Source organism: Nestor notabilis, unplaced genomic scaffold (assembly GCF_000696875.1).
Source record: "Nestor notabilis isolate BGI_N333 unplaced genomic scaffold, ASM69687v1 scaffold18464, whole genome shotgun sequence".
In the NCBI taxonomy this organism is placed as follows: domain Eukaryota; kingdom Metazoa; phylum Chordata; class Aves; order Psittaciformes; family Psittacidae; genus Nestor; species Nestor notabilis.
In genome coordinates, this window is record NW_009927293.1 from 7,128 (window position 1) to 24,230 (window position 17,103).

The following is a 17,103-nucleotide window of genomic DNA, read 5'->3' on the forward strand; positions in this document are numbered from 1 at the left end:
TTGCCCAGCTAGTTGTTACTGCCAACTTCTTAACTGTCAGAATGGCTCAGGAATGGCTGGCTTATTGGACTACTTAGTTTAATGGCTATTAAAGACATTCTTGCACAATGAACCCTGTAATTGTTCCTTTGGATGTTGTTTTTTCAAGTACTTGCTAACTAAAATGAACACTTCCACGTAGATGTAACAGCAAGGCAGTGTAACAAACGAAATGGTTGAAATGAGGCATGAGAATGGCTTTGTGTTTTATGACAGCCTGACCGACTTTTAGAAACATGACAGCTATTTCCACCTAATGAACCCCTCAGAAAAAGAATCCTGATTCAAGTTTTATCACACAGGCACTTTAAGATGCAGGAGTAGAGGCAAAAAGCAGCTGTCTGCCTTCCCCACTGCTGCATTTCTAGCAGCAGACTCAACCCTTTCTAGAATCCCCTGAGGAAGTCTCTGAGATGGCTCACATGTAGGAAGTAACTTCCATTCTATTCTGTGCAGAAAAAACTGCCACACTTTGCTAGAGCTCAACCTCTCATGTACGAGCCAACACAAATATGCCAGTGAGGAAGGAGGATCCTGGCTAGGCTCGGCTAAATAATCTGACCTTTTTCTTGGCTTGGCTCTGAAAGGTACGTGAAATGTGTCAAGCCACCCATTCTGGCTACCTGCTGTTCACAAGCGCATTGGGCAGTGCTAAAGAAATCCTTTTTTAAATCTACCCTCTGTAGTAACATTTAGTTACAACTTAAAATCACAGAATGGTTAGAGTTGGAAGGGACCTTAAAGATCATCCAGTTCCAACCCCCCTGCCATGGATAGGGACACCATGTCCCTGTTAAAGGTTAGTTCGTGGCAGGGTACCCAATCATGAGATGTAGGGAGCAAAAACTGACTGAAGTATATCCAACATTTGGTGCAACACATGGTCAGGACAGTTTTTTAGTCCTGGAATCATATTTATGCATCTGCACTTAGCCAAGCCAACCTTCCAAGAGGATATATTCCCAAGGCTAAGACTAAACCCCATGCACTTCGTATCATTTAGATTCTGTTACAATCATTTAGTTGTTCGGTGCTACCTTCTCATTCTCCCAGAGAACATGGACAAACAGCACCTTACCATTACTCCATAAGAATCTTTAATTCTGCACATTTCTCCACATTGAAATGAAGATTTAACAGCAATCTATTGTAACAACATTTCTTCCCCTCTGTTACATGACATTTAAATAACCATAACTGATGTTTTTGAGTTGGGTTCATCTTGAAAGATTCCACTTCCCTTTTACGGCCCAGCAGAGGCTCCACTATTCTTGCACTAAGAAGTTGATAAGGGCAGTTCTGGGAGACAGAAAGGCCTTTTGAATGGTTCGCCCCTGGAGATGCTTGGCTCCAAGTTCACTTTGAAGAACTAGCTCATGGACTTCTTCAAAATTGCGGGCTGCTTGCTGAGGCACAAAAACTTTGCCACAAGCTTTGTTATTGATCTGAAAGAGAGAGACATGAAAATGAGAAACAAACCCACGAGTTACTAGAATGGTTTACGTCATTTCGATTCCTGAACCCAATCCATCTCATTACACAGGAAAGCGGATCAAACTCTCTTTCCTCTACCACCAAACTTTCCAAGGAGAGGATAACATTCTCCAGAGCCCCTGTCCAACTACCATAAGATAAGAGAATGAAACTCTGACTCACGATACTCAAGGAAAACTGAAGAAGTGGCCATAGGAAGCCTTAGTTTTGCAGATAGCAAGCAGCATGGGACTATGCAATGCAGCAATCTTGTAAGTTTAAAAAATGTGATAGTTATGCAAGCTGAATAATGAGAGTGAACACAGGGGTTTGTCAGGTGGGTATCTTGGTTGGACATACTTCTAGGCTGCAATCTGGATTCTTCCCAGCTGAGTGATTCCTTACAGAGATCCAAATGCAAGATTTATTAAAATGTTTGGCTAAAAAGATACCAGAAAGATTCATCATTGCTTGTTTTTGCAAAGCCAGGCTTTAACTCATTATACATTGCATTTGTACTAAATGCATGACTCATTAAACTAACACTGACCACAAAGATGACAACCACTCATAAAATAATGCTTTCCTCTGCGCGGCTGGTTTTCACAGCAGCTTCCCTACTGGTTTTGCATCCGCAGGGCAGAATCACATACGGAAAACTGAGTAAGGCTTTCAATGGGAATCACCTTAATGTATAAAATGGTCTTAGGAATCCTTTCTGTCATCCATTAAGGGCAGATAGAGCACAGAGACTACAGAGCTTTACTGAGTACCTTTCTGGAACGGGCATAAAGTTCATGATTACAAAAGCTTTCAGTTGTATATGGAGTACTTGCAAAGGATTAATGAACAGAATAGCAACTCAATGATGTAGCAAATAAAAGAATTTGAAATTTTTAACCCAATTAAATTACTTGTACAAAAACCTGCTGCACGTACTGCAGATCTTCGACTTCCAGTATTACTACAATGGGTTTTCAGTCATCTGAAAGGAGCATACATTGCTTCATAGAGCTTGAACATAAAAATACACACAGCTTGGATTACACCTGGATTTTAGCCAGGATACATGTATGCAACATACCATGAATGAGAGAGACCTACCTCACTACCTAGTTTGTATTTTATTGAAAAAAACAATAACCTGTCCAATCCTCTGGCAGACGAAGTCGGGACAGATTTTTAAGGAACAAGATGAAGTCTCAGATGCAGCTGGGATGAGTCATTTTTGGTTTTTGACTAGACTTAGCATTAACTTGAGTGATAATGTAGGTAGGCTTTTAGCTATTCCTAAATGCATCTGTAACATGGAACCATAAAAGGCTGTCTGTCTCAAACTTTGCCTTTAGCACCTGGTGCAAAGTAAATCCCTTTGAAAATCACAGAAGAGTTCATTTTAAAAGCTTTTGTGAAAAATAAATACAAGTAGTTCTTTTTGACAGGGCACTTCAGGGGAGAAATGCATTCCACAGGAAAAAGAAAACAGTAAAATCCAAACAGATAGAGGCTTAGTGATAATATAAAGCACACTTGTCAGCTTGCTGCTAGGACACACGGTCTGCAGTTCAAAACTATGCCTGCTGAGTTAAAATGTTATTCACTGTCCATGATGTAAATGGATGTTGGCCAGATGAAACTTGCCACACTAGCCTGTTCGGTGCTGTTCTCAACAGAAAAGCCAAGAGGTCTAAATCAACTTAGTAAAGAAGTGACTGGGTGACCTGACACTGTGAATCTTCCCACAGCATCTCTCCTGACCTTCCCACATCATGCTGTGATTCTATCAAATGCCAGGCTGGTGATGATTACAATATGTGTTTGCAGCATGGCTTTCATTATATCATGATATGTAGGTATCATGACGCAAATGTATTAACACCATTCTTAAAATAAGCATCTGCAGATTTAATTCGCACTGAGTGTAGCAAGCTTCCTATTCACATATTGTTTTGAGTAGTTAGATTGTCAGCAGGATATCTTTTGCTGTGCTTCCATCTCTCTTCTGCATAACCTTCAGCAGCTCCAGGTCAAAGTGCCAGCACGAGAAACTTGGGTGCTGGCAGCCTTGTTTCTCTGACAAAACATGGCAAACTGCAAGAGGAGAAATAAATGATGCTTGGGTCCTTTCTTCCCCTGAGGAAGGAAACAGTTGCTTATTCTTTTCTTCTTTTTTTAAAGGTTATTTTCTAACTATTTGACATTTTAGACTATTTTGGATCTAGAGGGAACTAGAGGGGTTATCAAGGAAGAAATGAAATCACAAAAGACCGAAAAATAAGCACCTGGAGGCTGCAGAGGAAAAAAGGGTTTAGTTCAACTCTAATATTTTTTTACCACTGATGCGTAATCCATCTGAAAAGTACAAAGGAAAATAAGTATCTGTGAACTTTCAGGCCTTCCTCATATGCCAAATCAAGAAAAATGACACCAACTATTTTTTGCTTTATGAAAACATCAGTTCTGAGACCACAGTTGTAAGACAGAAGCCGCTAACAGTCCTGCACCACCTAGAAAATGTGAGGAATGCTTGTCATTTCATCCCGTGCTTGTTCATAGGACGAAATGCACACTGCACCCAGGCCAGATTTTTCCCAGCCTTAACAATATATAGTACAATTAAAAAGACTCAACTTTGCAATAACATTTAGAGCAACAGATACCAGGCATATGCAGTAAATTAAAAAGTCTGCCTTCCAGGCAATCTGTATTCTACCGGCCAAGGATGCAGAGACTTGGTTGCTTTTGCCGCTTTGGGTTAAATATGGAAAGACATAACTCCAGCACAGACAGGAAATAATGAAGTATATTGTGTCAAGAGAAATAAAACCAGAATGTCTCAGCAGGCAAATCTCTGGCAGCCTGAAGCAGTTTGATTTCTCAAGAAGAATAGGGTTGTGGCCCAAAGACTCAGTTTGACTGTGCAGCCTTGTGAAGAGACACTGCCTCTTTACAACTGAGCAATTCCTCCATTTGTCAAGTGTTTCTTGGTTTAATGAGGGCAATTTATTTTTGTAGCCATACAAAAACCTACAGTGGCAACAAGACTTTTAAATACTCACATTTATGATTTCCCCCTGCTCCTCTGTATTCCCCTTTTGCCCTACTCTTACAGTAGAAAGCCAGGGATACACCCTAGGCACTGTTTTAAAGAATTATTGCCAGTTTGGAAAAGGAACTTGTCTCTCTGGTCTTCCAGTCCCTGCTTTCTCAGAGCTAAGGAAGATGTTTATCTACATCATGTATGACTTAGAACACAGGGATTGCTTTTTCTCTTATTACAAGACTTCTCCACAAGGCTATCCTTTGACAAAGTCAACCAGGAAAAGAAACAAAACATAATTTTCATAATTGTTGTTTAAAGCAAAATTCATTTTTATTTTTCTGGTTCCTATTTGTGAGAAGGAAGTTTTAATGTCAGCATAAAAATAGCAGTGAAATGTGTAGACATTTTCATGTTTGGCTCGAGAGTCTTAAAAACACCGAGTTCAGAGTTTTCCCTATATTGCTGAAGTTTTTATTTTAAAGATATATGTAATAACATGTTTGCTTTACCCACAATTGCAAAGAAGTTTCTATAATTACACAATTTCTCATTCATGCCTTCCTTATAAACTGGATACTGAAATTTAAGACATTTGCTAGCTGTGCTTGAAGGTGAAGGTTTATTTTAAGCTTGAGGAAAATTATTATATACCTCAGTGAAGATTTCTACTGGTATAAATGAATAGAAGGAGAGAAGGAAAGCAATAAACCCACAGTGAATATTAGGCTAAGTCTGCTTTTAATCCCAGTCGATACTTGAGTCTACCTCCTTGGTTTGGGAAAAGATGTCAATTAAAAATTTCCTCCAAAAATACATACACTGTGACCTCAGCTAAAGATGTATGTTGAATGTTAGACAAAATTCAGTGTTTTAGCAGCATTTCTCATTCTGATCAAGTGGACTGACAGAGAGATGTGGCAAGATATGGAATTATTTGCAAAGATACTCTGATTAAGGAAATCTACAGCAACATGACTTCCCCTAAATCCAACCAATCTCTTTCCTCCTCAAAAACCCAAGCTGAACAATAATAACCTAACTGCCTTACTCCTACCCAAGGGAGCTAACAGAATAAATGCATTATTTCTGTTCCTCTTACACACACAGGATGTGCAGTTTTACAGGACCAAATGACATTTCTTGTAAAGGCTCCTTTTCATTCAGTGTCTGCACAGTATATTAAAGGTTATTCTTTGGTGAACAGTCAAAAAGGCATGAGTCCTGCAGATCTAACAGTGTGCAACTATTTATTTACAGACTTTCGTAATATGCCTGAGCATGCAGAACTTACAGAATAGAATTACAGAATCACCTGGGTTGGAAAAGACCTTAAGATCTTCAAGTCCAACCTTTACTCCAGGACTGCCAAGGCCACCACAAAACCACGTCACTAAACCTGAAGGCAAGTTGACCAAGAGTCAGTTGATGGAAGGGCTGAGACACTACTCATGGATACCACGTGCTTGGTTTGAGGTAGCCCCTCTTACACCCACAGTGGCACTTGCTGCTGCTGTGCACAGTCTAATGGTAAAGCTTTATGATGCCTGGGAGCTTGCTGAATACAGACTAGTTAACCAGAGACGTAGGAAAATGACAATAAACTACACTGTGCATGTACATGTATGTTGGAAAATTACAGGTTAACTAAATGTAGTTATGTATCTACACTTCTACTGAACTGCTGGCTTTTTCCCTAGACCACAATGGTCTTAGAGCTTAAGGGGAAACTGGAATGCAGTTACAATGTTACCAAAGATACCTGGTTTTCCTCAATCTCATTCCTGGAATGTGGCAGAAATTCATCCCAAGGCAGACAGGAAACATCATTTGGCAAAAATGACAGCAACTTAACCCAGCTTAAGTATACATTTTTGTACAGGGCCATTTTCGCCCTGTCAGGCAAAAAATCTGGAGGGACTTGTATTTGATCATACTTTTGACTGTACCGTCCTTCCCACAGTTGTTCATTGGTCAGATCTCCACAGGCACTGATATGCAGTCACTCAAAAAGATTTAGATTTAGGTCATCTCCCTTCCAGACTTACTACATTGTTTAGGAAACCATTTTAATTACTCAGCACAATGGCAATTGCAGCTTCTAGTACCTCTGGAGCCATCTAAGAAGGGAACTGACTTCCACAAGAGCTTGTAAAGCACTAGTTGGCCACCACTGAAACAGATAAAAATGCTCTTACCAGAACTGACATCTCCACAACATCTGACGGCTGAAGGTACTCTGGGTCTACTTTGGGCCAAGACTGATGCAGAACATCAACATCCCAGTGATGATGAGAACAAAGTTTATTCTGCATGTGTGCCAAACCTGGAGAAGGAAACCAGTCGAACATTCAGCTGTACTGTAATCAGAACATTCAATTTGTTTGACAAATAACATCAGAATAAAGTTGACTTTAAAAGCACGTCCCTGAGGAAGAAATAACACTGTTTAGATCAGCATACAGCATGTTGTAAACAGAAAGACAGGTATTTTGGAAGTTCTTGTTTCATACCAGGCATAGGGATGCTAACATGAATGCCGTGGGCACATTTTCAGTTTGGACTAGTGCTCCATAACTTTGCCAAAAGCTCAGAAGACCAGTGTTTGTGATTTTAAGTTGTAACACTGTAACACAGGCTGACCTCTCCTTCCAGAAGTCAATTATAATACTGAGGTTTTTCTTCAATAACACTGCCAGTTTGATTAAAATTTTACTAACACCTCAATCAAAATGCTGAACAATTATGGCTTATTATTTCCTCATCTGTAATATGCCGCGTAGCTTCTAAGTTTTTAAGTATCTTTTCTCACAAATTGAAGGTGCTACATTACAATACCTTGCAGTTTGCTTTTCTTCTTACACGTGCATTCTGAAACACTTAATCTTTTGATTTTATATAAAACTCCTAAAATAGTATAAGTGATCTCCTTATATTAAATAGGCTTTGCTCTCCCTGAGACAATTCATTCCTAATTTAAGTAATAGAATAGGATGCAATTAATTCTGAAGCTGCATTCTTTAGCTGAATAAAAGCTTCTAAGTGGGGTCTATGTTGCTGTTTACTCCAGCTGTAGGACAAAATAAAAAGATTCCACTTAAGAGGCTGCCAAATATGTTCAGTACTGATGAGGATTACTGTTGTGATTCTCACAAAGGCAAAGGATTTTAAAATGAAAACCATTCTCTGCATAGGAATAAAAAAACCTTTCATAAGCACATGCTTCATTCAGAACTGCAAAAAGTATGTGAAGTCTCATCTGGTTTAGGGAAAATCCAGCAAGAATGTAAAGAAAACCCATCAACAGAAGATTCATTGTTGAGACTGAGGTACCTGAAGCTGTTCAAAACACAGCACAATGGCAGACATAGGAGCAAAACCAACCCATGCATAATACATAACATGAATGTAGCTGGATTGTTTAGACTAATACAGTGAATAACAGCAATCAGGAACACAAGGTGAAAGCAATTTTCTCCAGAAAATCCTGCCAGATTTTTGTCAGCACTCTTTCAGACAAAGCACTTTGGTGAGATGACGCACAACCTTGCTATTTGCTGAATGATTCAGAAAGGGGCAGTGGGATGCACCGAGGCAACCTGACAAGCAAGAACGTGCACATTTCCTGAGAAAACAGCTAAGCCACAATCTTATTAGATAAATAACTGAGTAAAACACTTCAGTGGATCTAGTTCTGTGTATTTTGTTTTCCTCTTGTAGCAGTAGGTCAAGAACTTAAAGAGCAAAAGATAGGAACCCAAGCACTGGTGATTCATTATCACATTGACTTTAAAGACAACAGCTGCTAGCTTCTTCCCTTTTCGGCTTTGAACATCCAGATGAGCTCATTTCTTTCCAACTGATCACATGCCTTGTGGCAGAAGCATACATACTGGCCACTCCTTATTTTCCTGTTGAAGTGGATTCTTCTAACTCTTTAAACCCCATGTTCTGATATAAGAGCTTCTAGCCATGACAGCAAAGCCAGGGTCGCTTTTAATCCCTGTGGAGGCTGTCAGTCCTAATAAAACTTACTAATAGAAAAAATTACAATGTATTCTGAAGCAGATAAAGTGTGACTAAGCACAATGTTGATCTTTAGGTTCATTTTCTTGCTACAAAGTGAGCTCATCCATGTTAAAAAAAAAAAAGTGCAAAAGTCAACAGAACGAGTTTCAGAAAACAGAGGTTGACAGGAAACCACAATGAAGGTGTTAGTTATGTTGCCTGCTTGGCTTCCTGCCTTAATTCACATTTTGTGAGCTGTAAGTCACAGAAAATGTAATGATTTGGGCTGTATTTTCAAAACAAACACAAACACAAGACCAGAAATTTCACTGCCATGATTCAGAGTGGTGGTGGTCCACTTGCCAGGACCCAGGCAGAACTCTCCTCCAGCCTTCCCACTTGATTCTGAGACACTACAGCAAAGCACTGTTTCAGAAGTTAAAAACTGACCATTTCACAGATTTTTATTGTGAAAACATTAAACCCCTATTTGACTGTCCTATTGTACTGGAAAAGTGCCTAGTGAAGTGCACATTATAAAGCAGTGTGCAGCTTGCTTTATCTTTTTTTGATGCGTTTTGCTTTTATGGCTATAAATTTTCTTGCAGATAGAGTATAGAAAGCCAACTGAGTACATTTTAACTTACTGTAAGATGTTTATTTATACGTACACATCTGTACAGCCATACAGGACAGCTCAAAGGCAATACTTGTGCTCAGTCTGAAGCCCTGATCCTGCTATTGGATCTGCTTCAATTCACTTTTACTGCCTAGCAAGCTCCGATGTAATTATGGAGTAAACTCATTAAGCACCAGCAGGGAGAGGTTAACAAAGCAAAAGAGGCAAGGAGGATGGAAGTCTCAATGGGCAATAAAAGGAAGTTAATGAAGGCATCTGAAGCAATGCCAGTGTCAGAGTTTAGGACTAGGGATTTTCTAATAGGAGATCAGAGGAAGCAGTATAGAGTGAGTATAAGGGTGCATTATTCAGATGCTGATGGTAACTTTTGGATTTAGCTCAAGTAAAAATCCACCATGCCAGCAGACAAGCAGTAAAGTTTTTATAAAGCTCAGAGCAGGAGAGTGTAAGGGTAAGTGCAGATGCCTTTGCAGTCTCTGTTACTGTGTTATTTTATATTCTTCTTTACTATTTAACGAATCTTCCTATTTGACGGTAACATATCCAAAATACCCTTCTGCAGCCCAGGAGGAATCAGTCTGTCAGTCATATGTGAAATGGTCTGCAGGCTCAAAGAACAGTAACAACTGTCTCCAGACAGCTCTGAGAAAAACTCCATTATACTACTGGTATAGTAGTACAGAACCGGGTTGTGAAAAGCCCAACCATTCAAACTCTAAAATGTGTTTCCAATTCAGCAAACTTCACATGAATTCTTTTAAGGTTTGGAAAGTGATCTGCCTTCCTCTCTTTGTATGAACTTACTGTCCTTCATTGTGGGTTATTACTCTTGGAGGAAATAAAGAATTTTTCATTAGTTCCAAATTGTGTTTTTTCTTGGGTTCATGAAAGGGAATTTCTGCATTCAGCTTTTCAATTAAAAGCTTCAGCATCAATTAGCTTCTACTCAGCTCTATTCTTTACAGAAGCCTTCTTGAGCAAGGACTGAATTCAGGCAAATCCTTGCAAAAGAGCTATTGCAGTGCGAGTTAACATGTTGCTAAGAGAACTTACACCATTACAGATTCCAATAATTATGTTTCATTTCAATATACCTTAAGATGTGTTTATCATCAGGGTATATCTTTCATGTGCTATCTCTAATAAAAATGTAACAACTCACAATAAGCAGTTTCATATCCTTGTCTGGACAGCAAAATCCTGTACTACTACAAACTAAAAACAAAAAACCTCTTAAATGGTGTCTGTATATTCCTCAGATACAAGGTTTCAGGAAGGAAACAGATTTCCTCATCCTGTTAGTGTTCATAAACTGCCAAGATATCAGCCGGATGAACTCTTCCCACACTGAGGGGCTACAGTCGCTTTGTATGTTATTAAGCGATAAACCGGTGTATTCACTGCACAATAAAAGACCATTAGGTTGACACACCAAAACACTGTTCCTCCTCTAAGTAGGAGAAAGAACTCCTTCACACACAAAATATGAAAGCATTGGGTTACTATTGTTCAGCTGCTGAAAGGTGAGGCACTTATCAAACAGCATTCAAGCAGCTTTTCCTTCACCCAAACTGGAAGTATTCACTGCCAATACTGAAGTACGCTCTTCAACCAGCTCACAAAGAGACCAAACTCATCATTTCTACCTGATGCATGAAAACAGGATGGTCATATATAAACTAAACCCCATGGGAGAATAATTCTTCAGCTGCAGAAGAAGAAAAAAATGCTGTCCCTTGATTCTATCTAATTTTACTTCAACTATACTTAAAAGTTGCATGTTACATCAGAAGCATCCTTGGCGTTTCAAACAGCAATTCTGAGTTTGCAAAGTTTATTGACATACTAACAAAGAAAACACAGTGAACTAAAAAGACACAATTTAAAATGAACTCTGATGCAACTCTTACAAAGCAGAATAATGGTATTGCTATCAAAATTACTTACAGCACTAATGCTAGTCATTACTTCAAATGTCAAGCAAAGCATCTTTAACACTCTAAAATATCCTTTGTAATTTGCCTAATACTTTCATTAGCTGGTAACCGTTCAGACCGATCTGAAGCTAAATCCAGCCATAAGGAACATTTTTTGCTAACCAAGAAGATATCTGTGTACATATTTATACACTTAGCCAAGTTTTAATTTGTACAAGCTATTGCATTACAAAACACAGATTTGCTTATTTTCTTTTTACATTTTGTTGTGATCTGTGTCAAATAGCTTTTAGGTTGAAACGTAAACCAAGTAAATAAAATATACTTAAATATAAATACATTCAGAATGCAAATATTTAAGACAATCTGTCAGATACTTAAAATTTATCATATCACATTTTGCAGGTAAATGTTGGGGTGTTTTTTTTGAGTGAAGGAAAACATTTAATGTAAGTACCGAATAAAACCAGCAGTATCGGATATTTTTGGACATGAGAGCCTTCAAGATTTTAATATTTATAAATGCTAACCTCTTTGCCTAGCTTTTTATTCCAAAGCTAGAAAAGGAAGGAAGGTCGGTTGATTTTTTTTTTCCCCAATTTCCATAAGAACGGTCATTTAAACTGCAAAAACTACCATTTGCACCAGCAGAAGAGGTTCCAGTTGTCAGAAGTAATGTTATTACCTCTACAAAGCCTCATTCCAGGTGCTCAGCCAGAAAATTCTATAGTTCTGTCTTTTCAAATCTTTGGCTGAACTAAGTAATCCAATACGTGAAGTCAGGGTCTTACTGCAGGTTGTCATTATTTCACATTGATTTTTAAATTCTGTTGTACTTTCTACTTCAGTGTTTCTTGACTATAATCAGTGATCAGAAAAGCATAAAAGGCGAGGTTATGATGCAAAAGTATTATTCATTCTGTGAGCAATGCAAACAGTCAAAATTAGTAAGAATGCTCTTTTTGTTCAAAAATGCTTCAATACAGAAAGAAGTGTAACGTGGTTCAGAGGTAACACAAGTCACTGTTCCTACCAGCATTCCTACTCAACTGCAAAATCATATTTGATATTAACTGCAGGGCTTCCAAATTTCCCTATTTCATTTTCCCCTGTAGAAGGAAAAATGCTCCTTGTTTTAATCACTAAATCAAGCAACATGTAAAGGCTGCACACAAGTTACTTTAGAATGAAATGCCAGTATTTAATTAGAAATACATCGCTTGTGTGTTGCTTATTACTGCTACAACAGCAGCAGAGGCTTCCATCAAGTGTGGGGGTCCACTGCTATATGGGCTATTTATAGAGCTAATTACTTAGTCAGCTTTTCCTGACTAGTTTACAAGAGAGGAAGCAGCACTATCCCTACTTTTAGATGCAAAGTCAAGGTACAAAAACAGAGACTTACTCTGAGTGTGTATGAGAACTAAAGCACAAAGAAAACTAAAGAGACTATTTAGAAAGCTTACTTTTTATACTGAAGTTATTTAAAATAAGAAGGCATCATCACCTATACATAATAAAGTTTAAGAAACAGGTTCCATCAGAAGAGAAAGAAGACTTGGTGGAACCAGAGTGCAGTTTGGAATATGAGTGGGAAATCTTTCTTTAGACTATAGGTGAGTGTTTTTCACTAGAAATCTGAATCCCAGGACAGAATTGTTGGCTATTTCAAAATAATAGTTTCCTCACCACAACACAGTAGTTAAATGTACATATGTTCTCCTGATACGATTGCTTAATAACTTTGTGATAAAAGAGATTGTGATTTTCATGTTTAGTCCTAAAATTCTTCAGACAATAATCACCACACAGTGGGGTATTCTATGCTAGTTGCACTGAATTACCATGCACAGTCTTTGGACCACACAAGCAAAGTGTTATCTTTAAATGCAGACAGAAGCTGATGACAATGCACTCTGAGTTCTTATATGCTTCCTTTTCAGTCTTGCATCAGGGAGAGATCCACAAAATGTTTATCATTCTCATTCTCCAGTGATTTTAGTAGTAAGAAAAGACTTGCTTCTCTAATATTCAAAACGTTACAGGATTAAGCTTTACATTTGACAAGTTACATTAAGACATCCTAATGTTCTTTGTCATTGCATCAAATATATTTGATAATTCTGTATTCCCTAACATGTATCTGAATTTCAGTTTCACAAGGCACTTTAAGTAATTAGCCTGAACCTCTCCTGCCTCCATCTTAAGCAATGTGGAAATCAAAGTCCTGGCAATTACTTCCATTCAAGTATAATTTTAATTTGGCAGTACTTCATAACATAAGAGAATATTAACCAGAAATAGCTTTTTCCAGATGGATCAAGTCTGATGCCACTCTTCATTCTAAACACTTGAGCTTGTATTAAGACACCTTAAAAACATTAGAAAACACAGAAAAAAACCCACTCTTCCTAATACACCTTGCTATTTCCAGAGCTCTGCCCCATGTTACTGCTGTGAACAAGAGCAGCCTTTCTTTGGCAGTGAACATTATTCCAAGGCCATGCACAGCTCTCAAATATAAGCAATTTACTAGCTCTGCTCTGTAAACACTTGAATACACAATGTTTTAGGATGACAGTTGAAAATAAAACTGTTAAAACTGCATCCAAAAGCTAACATTAGGCCCAAAACCACACAGTAATTTGTGGCTAGTCTTAATGTAGAATATATTCCTACCTTCCCACATATATCTTGGGACTTCTCCCAGTAAACTTTAAAAACAATTGCTGAACTCCAGCATGCACATACCTTATTTCTCAGGCTTTAATTGCACCAAGCAACTTAGCCCACTTGGGATTCAGACCTCAAGGTTTACTCCTGTGACAGACCTTAAAAAAGATCTCCTGCCTGCCATTCCCACTCTCCATGAGACTGATTTGCAGCATAATGTCCCTCAGCCTCCAGAGAATTCTGGAAGAGCTAGATTTTTATTGGACACTCCTTTATAATTTGTAGTTTACAGCCCTCTGCCATGCTTCTCTTTGAATTCCTGAAAGAAATATTTGTAGTCCAAAGACACTGAAACAAATGTTTGGAAAAGTGCTGTTTCTATCCTCATGTTTAGCTCTTCACACTGCCATCCATACGCAGGAGCAGCTGGCAGCAGACATACGAATTCCTCATGCAAGCCCTGTCTTGACATTTTCTTCCTTCTCCCCTTCTCTGCCTAGTCTGAAGAAATCCACCTTTTTATGCAAGGGGAAAGAAACTAAAAGCAGAAAGAGATATCTGGGAACACCACAAGCTTCAAGTTTGTTTAGGACTTATGACAGAAGGTGATAAGACGGATGCAGAATTCAGGGATAAGTTGACACATGTACTATGTTAAAGACATTTTTTTGCAAACTTTTTGCCTGGAACATCAATATAAAGTTTATTTCTATAAATACCTTTCCACATCTCTGATGCAATGTGTGGAGCCATAGGTGCAACCATAATACAGAGTGAAGCCAAAGCATCTTCAAATTCTGTGCTGTGGAGAATAAGAGGGCGGGAAGCTTGCTAAGCAAAAGAGAGAAGGAAAAGAAAATGAATTGTTAATATTCTGAGGTGAGGGTTAATGTAGTTAATTAAGTAGAAAATGTACTTGTAGTACATTAAGTTAATTAAATAGAAAATGTACTAATGTAGTTTAATTAAGAAGAAAATGCAGGAGTAAAACCTACAATCAGTATCTATGCTTAGGACAATGTAATTTCACAATAAACTGGAAACTTTTGAAAAGTTCTGGAGCATTAAAATCACAACTCTTGGTCAATGAGCGTTCTCTAACACTTGGAAGCTAATCCTGAAGAGGCTGATGCAGATCCTTAGGGATCTACTCCAGTACTGGAGTCTGAACACAGACCCATGTGGCAGTGGAAAACATTCTGAGACCTGCCACTTCTAGAGGCGCAATCTTAGATAAAACCAGAGCTATCTGAGAAGAGGTGAAGTATAAGAGTCAAACTGTGCAGAATGCAGCATGGGATTTGTTGGGATAAGGTTCAATTGTACAGGATCCTCAAACAGCTTAGGTAAAGCTGAATTTAGTGACAAACTGAGGTTTTGGAGCCAAAGGAAGCTTTGGGAATGAACAGTGCAGCACAGCTTTTTACAATTTGATGTTCAGATTGCTTTGGTAAAGTGTTCAGCTTCTCTAGTATAGAACAGTTTCAATTTCTTGCAAATGGTGCTATACAGGCAAAATTTGAACTTCCATTCTCTTATTTATTTTGTCTTAAATGGAAAACATAAGCACTAAAAGTAGCCAGATGAATTTATTTTTTTCTTTGCCTGTTTGGGAGATTACCTCCCATGGTAAATTCAGATTCTGCATTTATTTTGTAATTTGCCCCTCTAATGAAACAGCACAGTAAACCATGTCAACTTAGGAGAATTATTTGGGGGGTGTGATGAACATCCATTGACATCTACTAGAAAACTGTCCAAAGCCAGTCATTTGTTTGACACAAACCACAAATGTCATCAGATGGCATCATCTTATCACTAAGACTAGTTTTAGTAAATATATTTAATCCTTATCCACCTCCCCACTTCCTCCTTTCAAATGGGAGTAAAAGAGGAAGTATCAGCGTGCTATATGGAAACTTGTTCTTGAACGATACTGCACTGACTTCTTTGGTTAAGAAATATGTCAGTGTTCAAACATCTGGCTGTCTGTAGGACGCTGTTTGTGTACACCAGCCCAAAATGCATACGAACATCTGAGCTGGAGGTAAGGAAATGTGTGCCACCTTCCCAACACTACACAGTGTCCCAGACTTAAGTTATCTCAGTACAGCCCTTGTGCACACCCTCAAATTCCTTGACTTTGCCAATAATCTCCTTGGAATCCATAAGGTATAAAATGGTATTTCAATAAAGAAGTTGGAAAAAAATCCAAGTTTTTATTTGATTTCTGGTTACCGTTATATACCTGAAGGATTGCCCAACCAGATTTAAGAGTAGTAACAAAAAATAACCATAATAGTTTATATCAAGCCTAGCGATTCTATGATTATATTTGACCTGTTGCCAATGGCTGATAAACAACATAATCTAAATAAAAATGCTAAAGACTTAAGTTATTTTTACATTTGTTTATAAAAAAGGGGAATCTGCAAACTCTGTTACTAGCAAGCAGTTCTAGTGGTGAAGCCTGGCTCTGAAAAAGGTAAGATAATGTGTGATCTTTGCAAAGAATAACCCTTTTCTTTAAATCAGAATGTTTGGTAGTTCTATAATGCATTACTATATGTAGCTGCATATGAAACTTGGTCAAAACCAAAACAGAACAAAGAACAGAGCTAAAAAAAAATGTATCCTTTTGAAATTACAGGATGCAGATGTGAACATCAGAAACTAGTGCCTCTGTTACCATCAAGCTCTTCCTGCAAACCCACGTATTTCAGGGTTCCAGTGACACCAGAACATGCTGCTTTTAAATTCAACAAGGCTCTCAACTTAGTGGCAATGTTTACGACAGTAAATGGCTTATGAAAAGCTGGAGATATAGTTCAGGTAGCTCCTGCTTTGTATTAAGACTTACAGGAACAGGGTCTAAGAGAAAAATACTTTCATTAATATCATGTACTTACCTGGAGTACATTGGTGAGGCTCATCAATCGGGAAATAGCTGCATTGAACAAATGATCCTTTGTGAAGTACTCTGTCACCTTGTAATTAGAAGAAAACGTCTATCACTAATTACATAAAATTCTCAAAAATGGCATATTGGGTTTTTAAATGAAAAAGAATTATTGATAATCAATTTAAGTTTGTGAAATATGCCTGTCTTATCTTTTACATGAAAATTACTTTGGCATGCAAACATAACATATATATGCAATCACGTGTGTATGGGAAAATAATAATCATCCAAAAATTCCACTAGACCAGGTTGCTCCAAGCCCTGTCCAGCCTGGCCTTGAACACTGCCAGGGATGGAGCATTCACAACTTCTTTGGGCAACCTGTGCCAGC

At 38.2% G+C, this 17,103-nt stretch overlaps 1 protein-coding gene across 1 annotated transcript in view; it reads right to left on the bottom strand.

Moving 5' to 3' along the window:
• Window positions 1-1,116: 1,116 nt before the first annotated feature.
• Window positions 1,117-17,103, bottom strand: part of LARS2 (leucyl-tRNA synthetase 2, mitochondrial) — a 62,071-nt gene continuing 46,084 nt past the window's right edge. The window contains exons 17-20 of the mRNA XM_010014006.1: window positions 16,720-16,797; window positions 14,530-14,641; window positions 6,751-6,878; window positions 1,117-1,484 (exon numbers count right to left, since the gene is read on the bottom strand). Of these exons, the coding sequence (XP_010012308.1) occupies window positions 1,305-1,484; window positions 6,751-6,878; window positions 14,530-14,641; window positions 16,720-16,797 (498 nt within the window). The 3' untranslated portion in view covers window positions 1,117-1,304. The remainder of the gene's footprint in view (window positions 1,485-6,750; window positions 6,879-14,529; window positions 14,642-16,719; window positions 16,798-17,103) is intronic.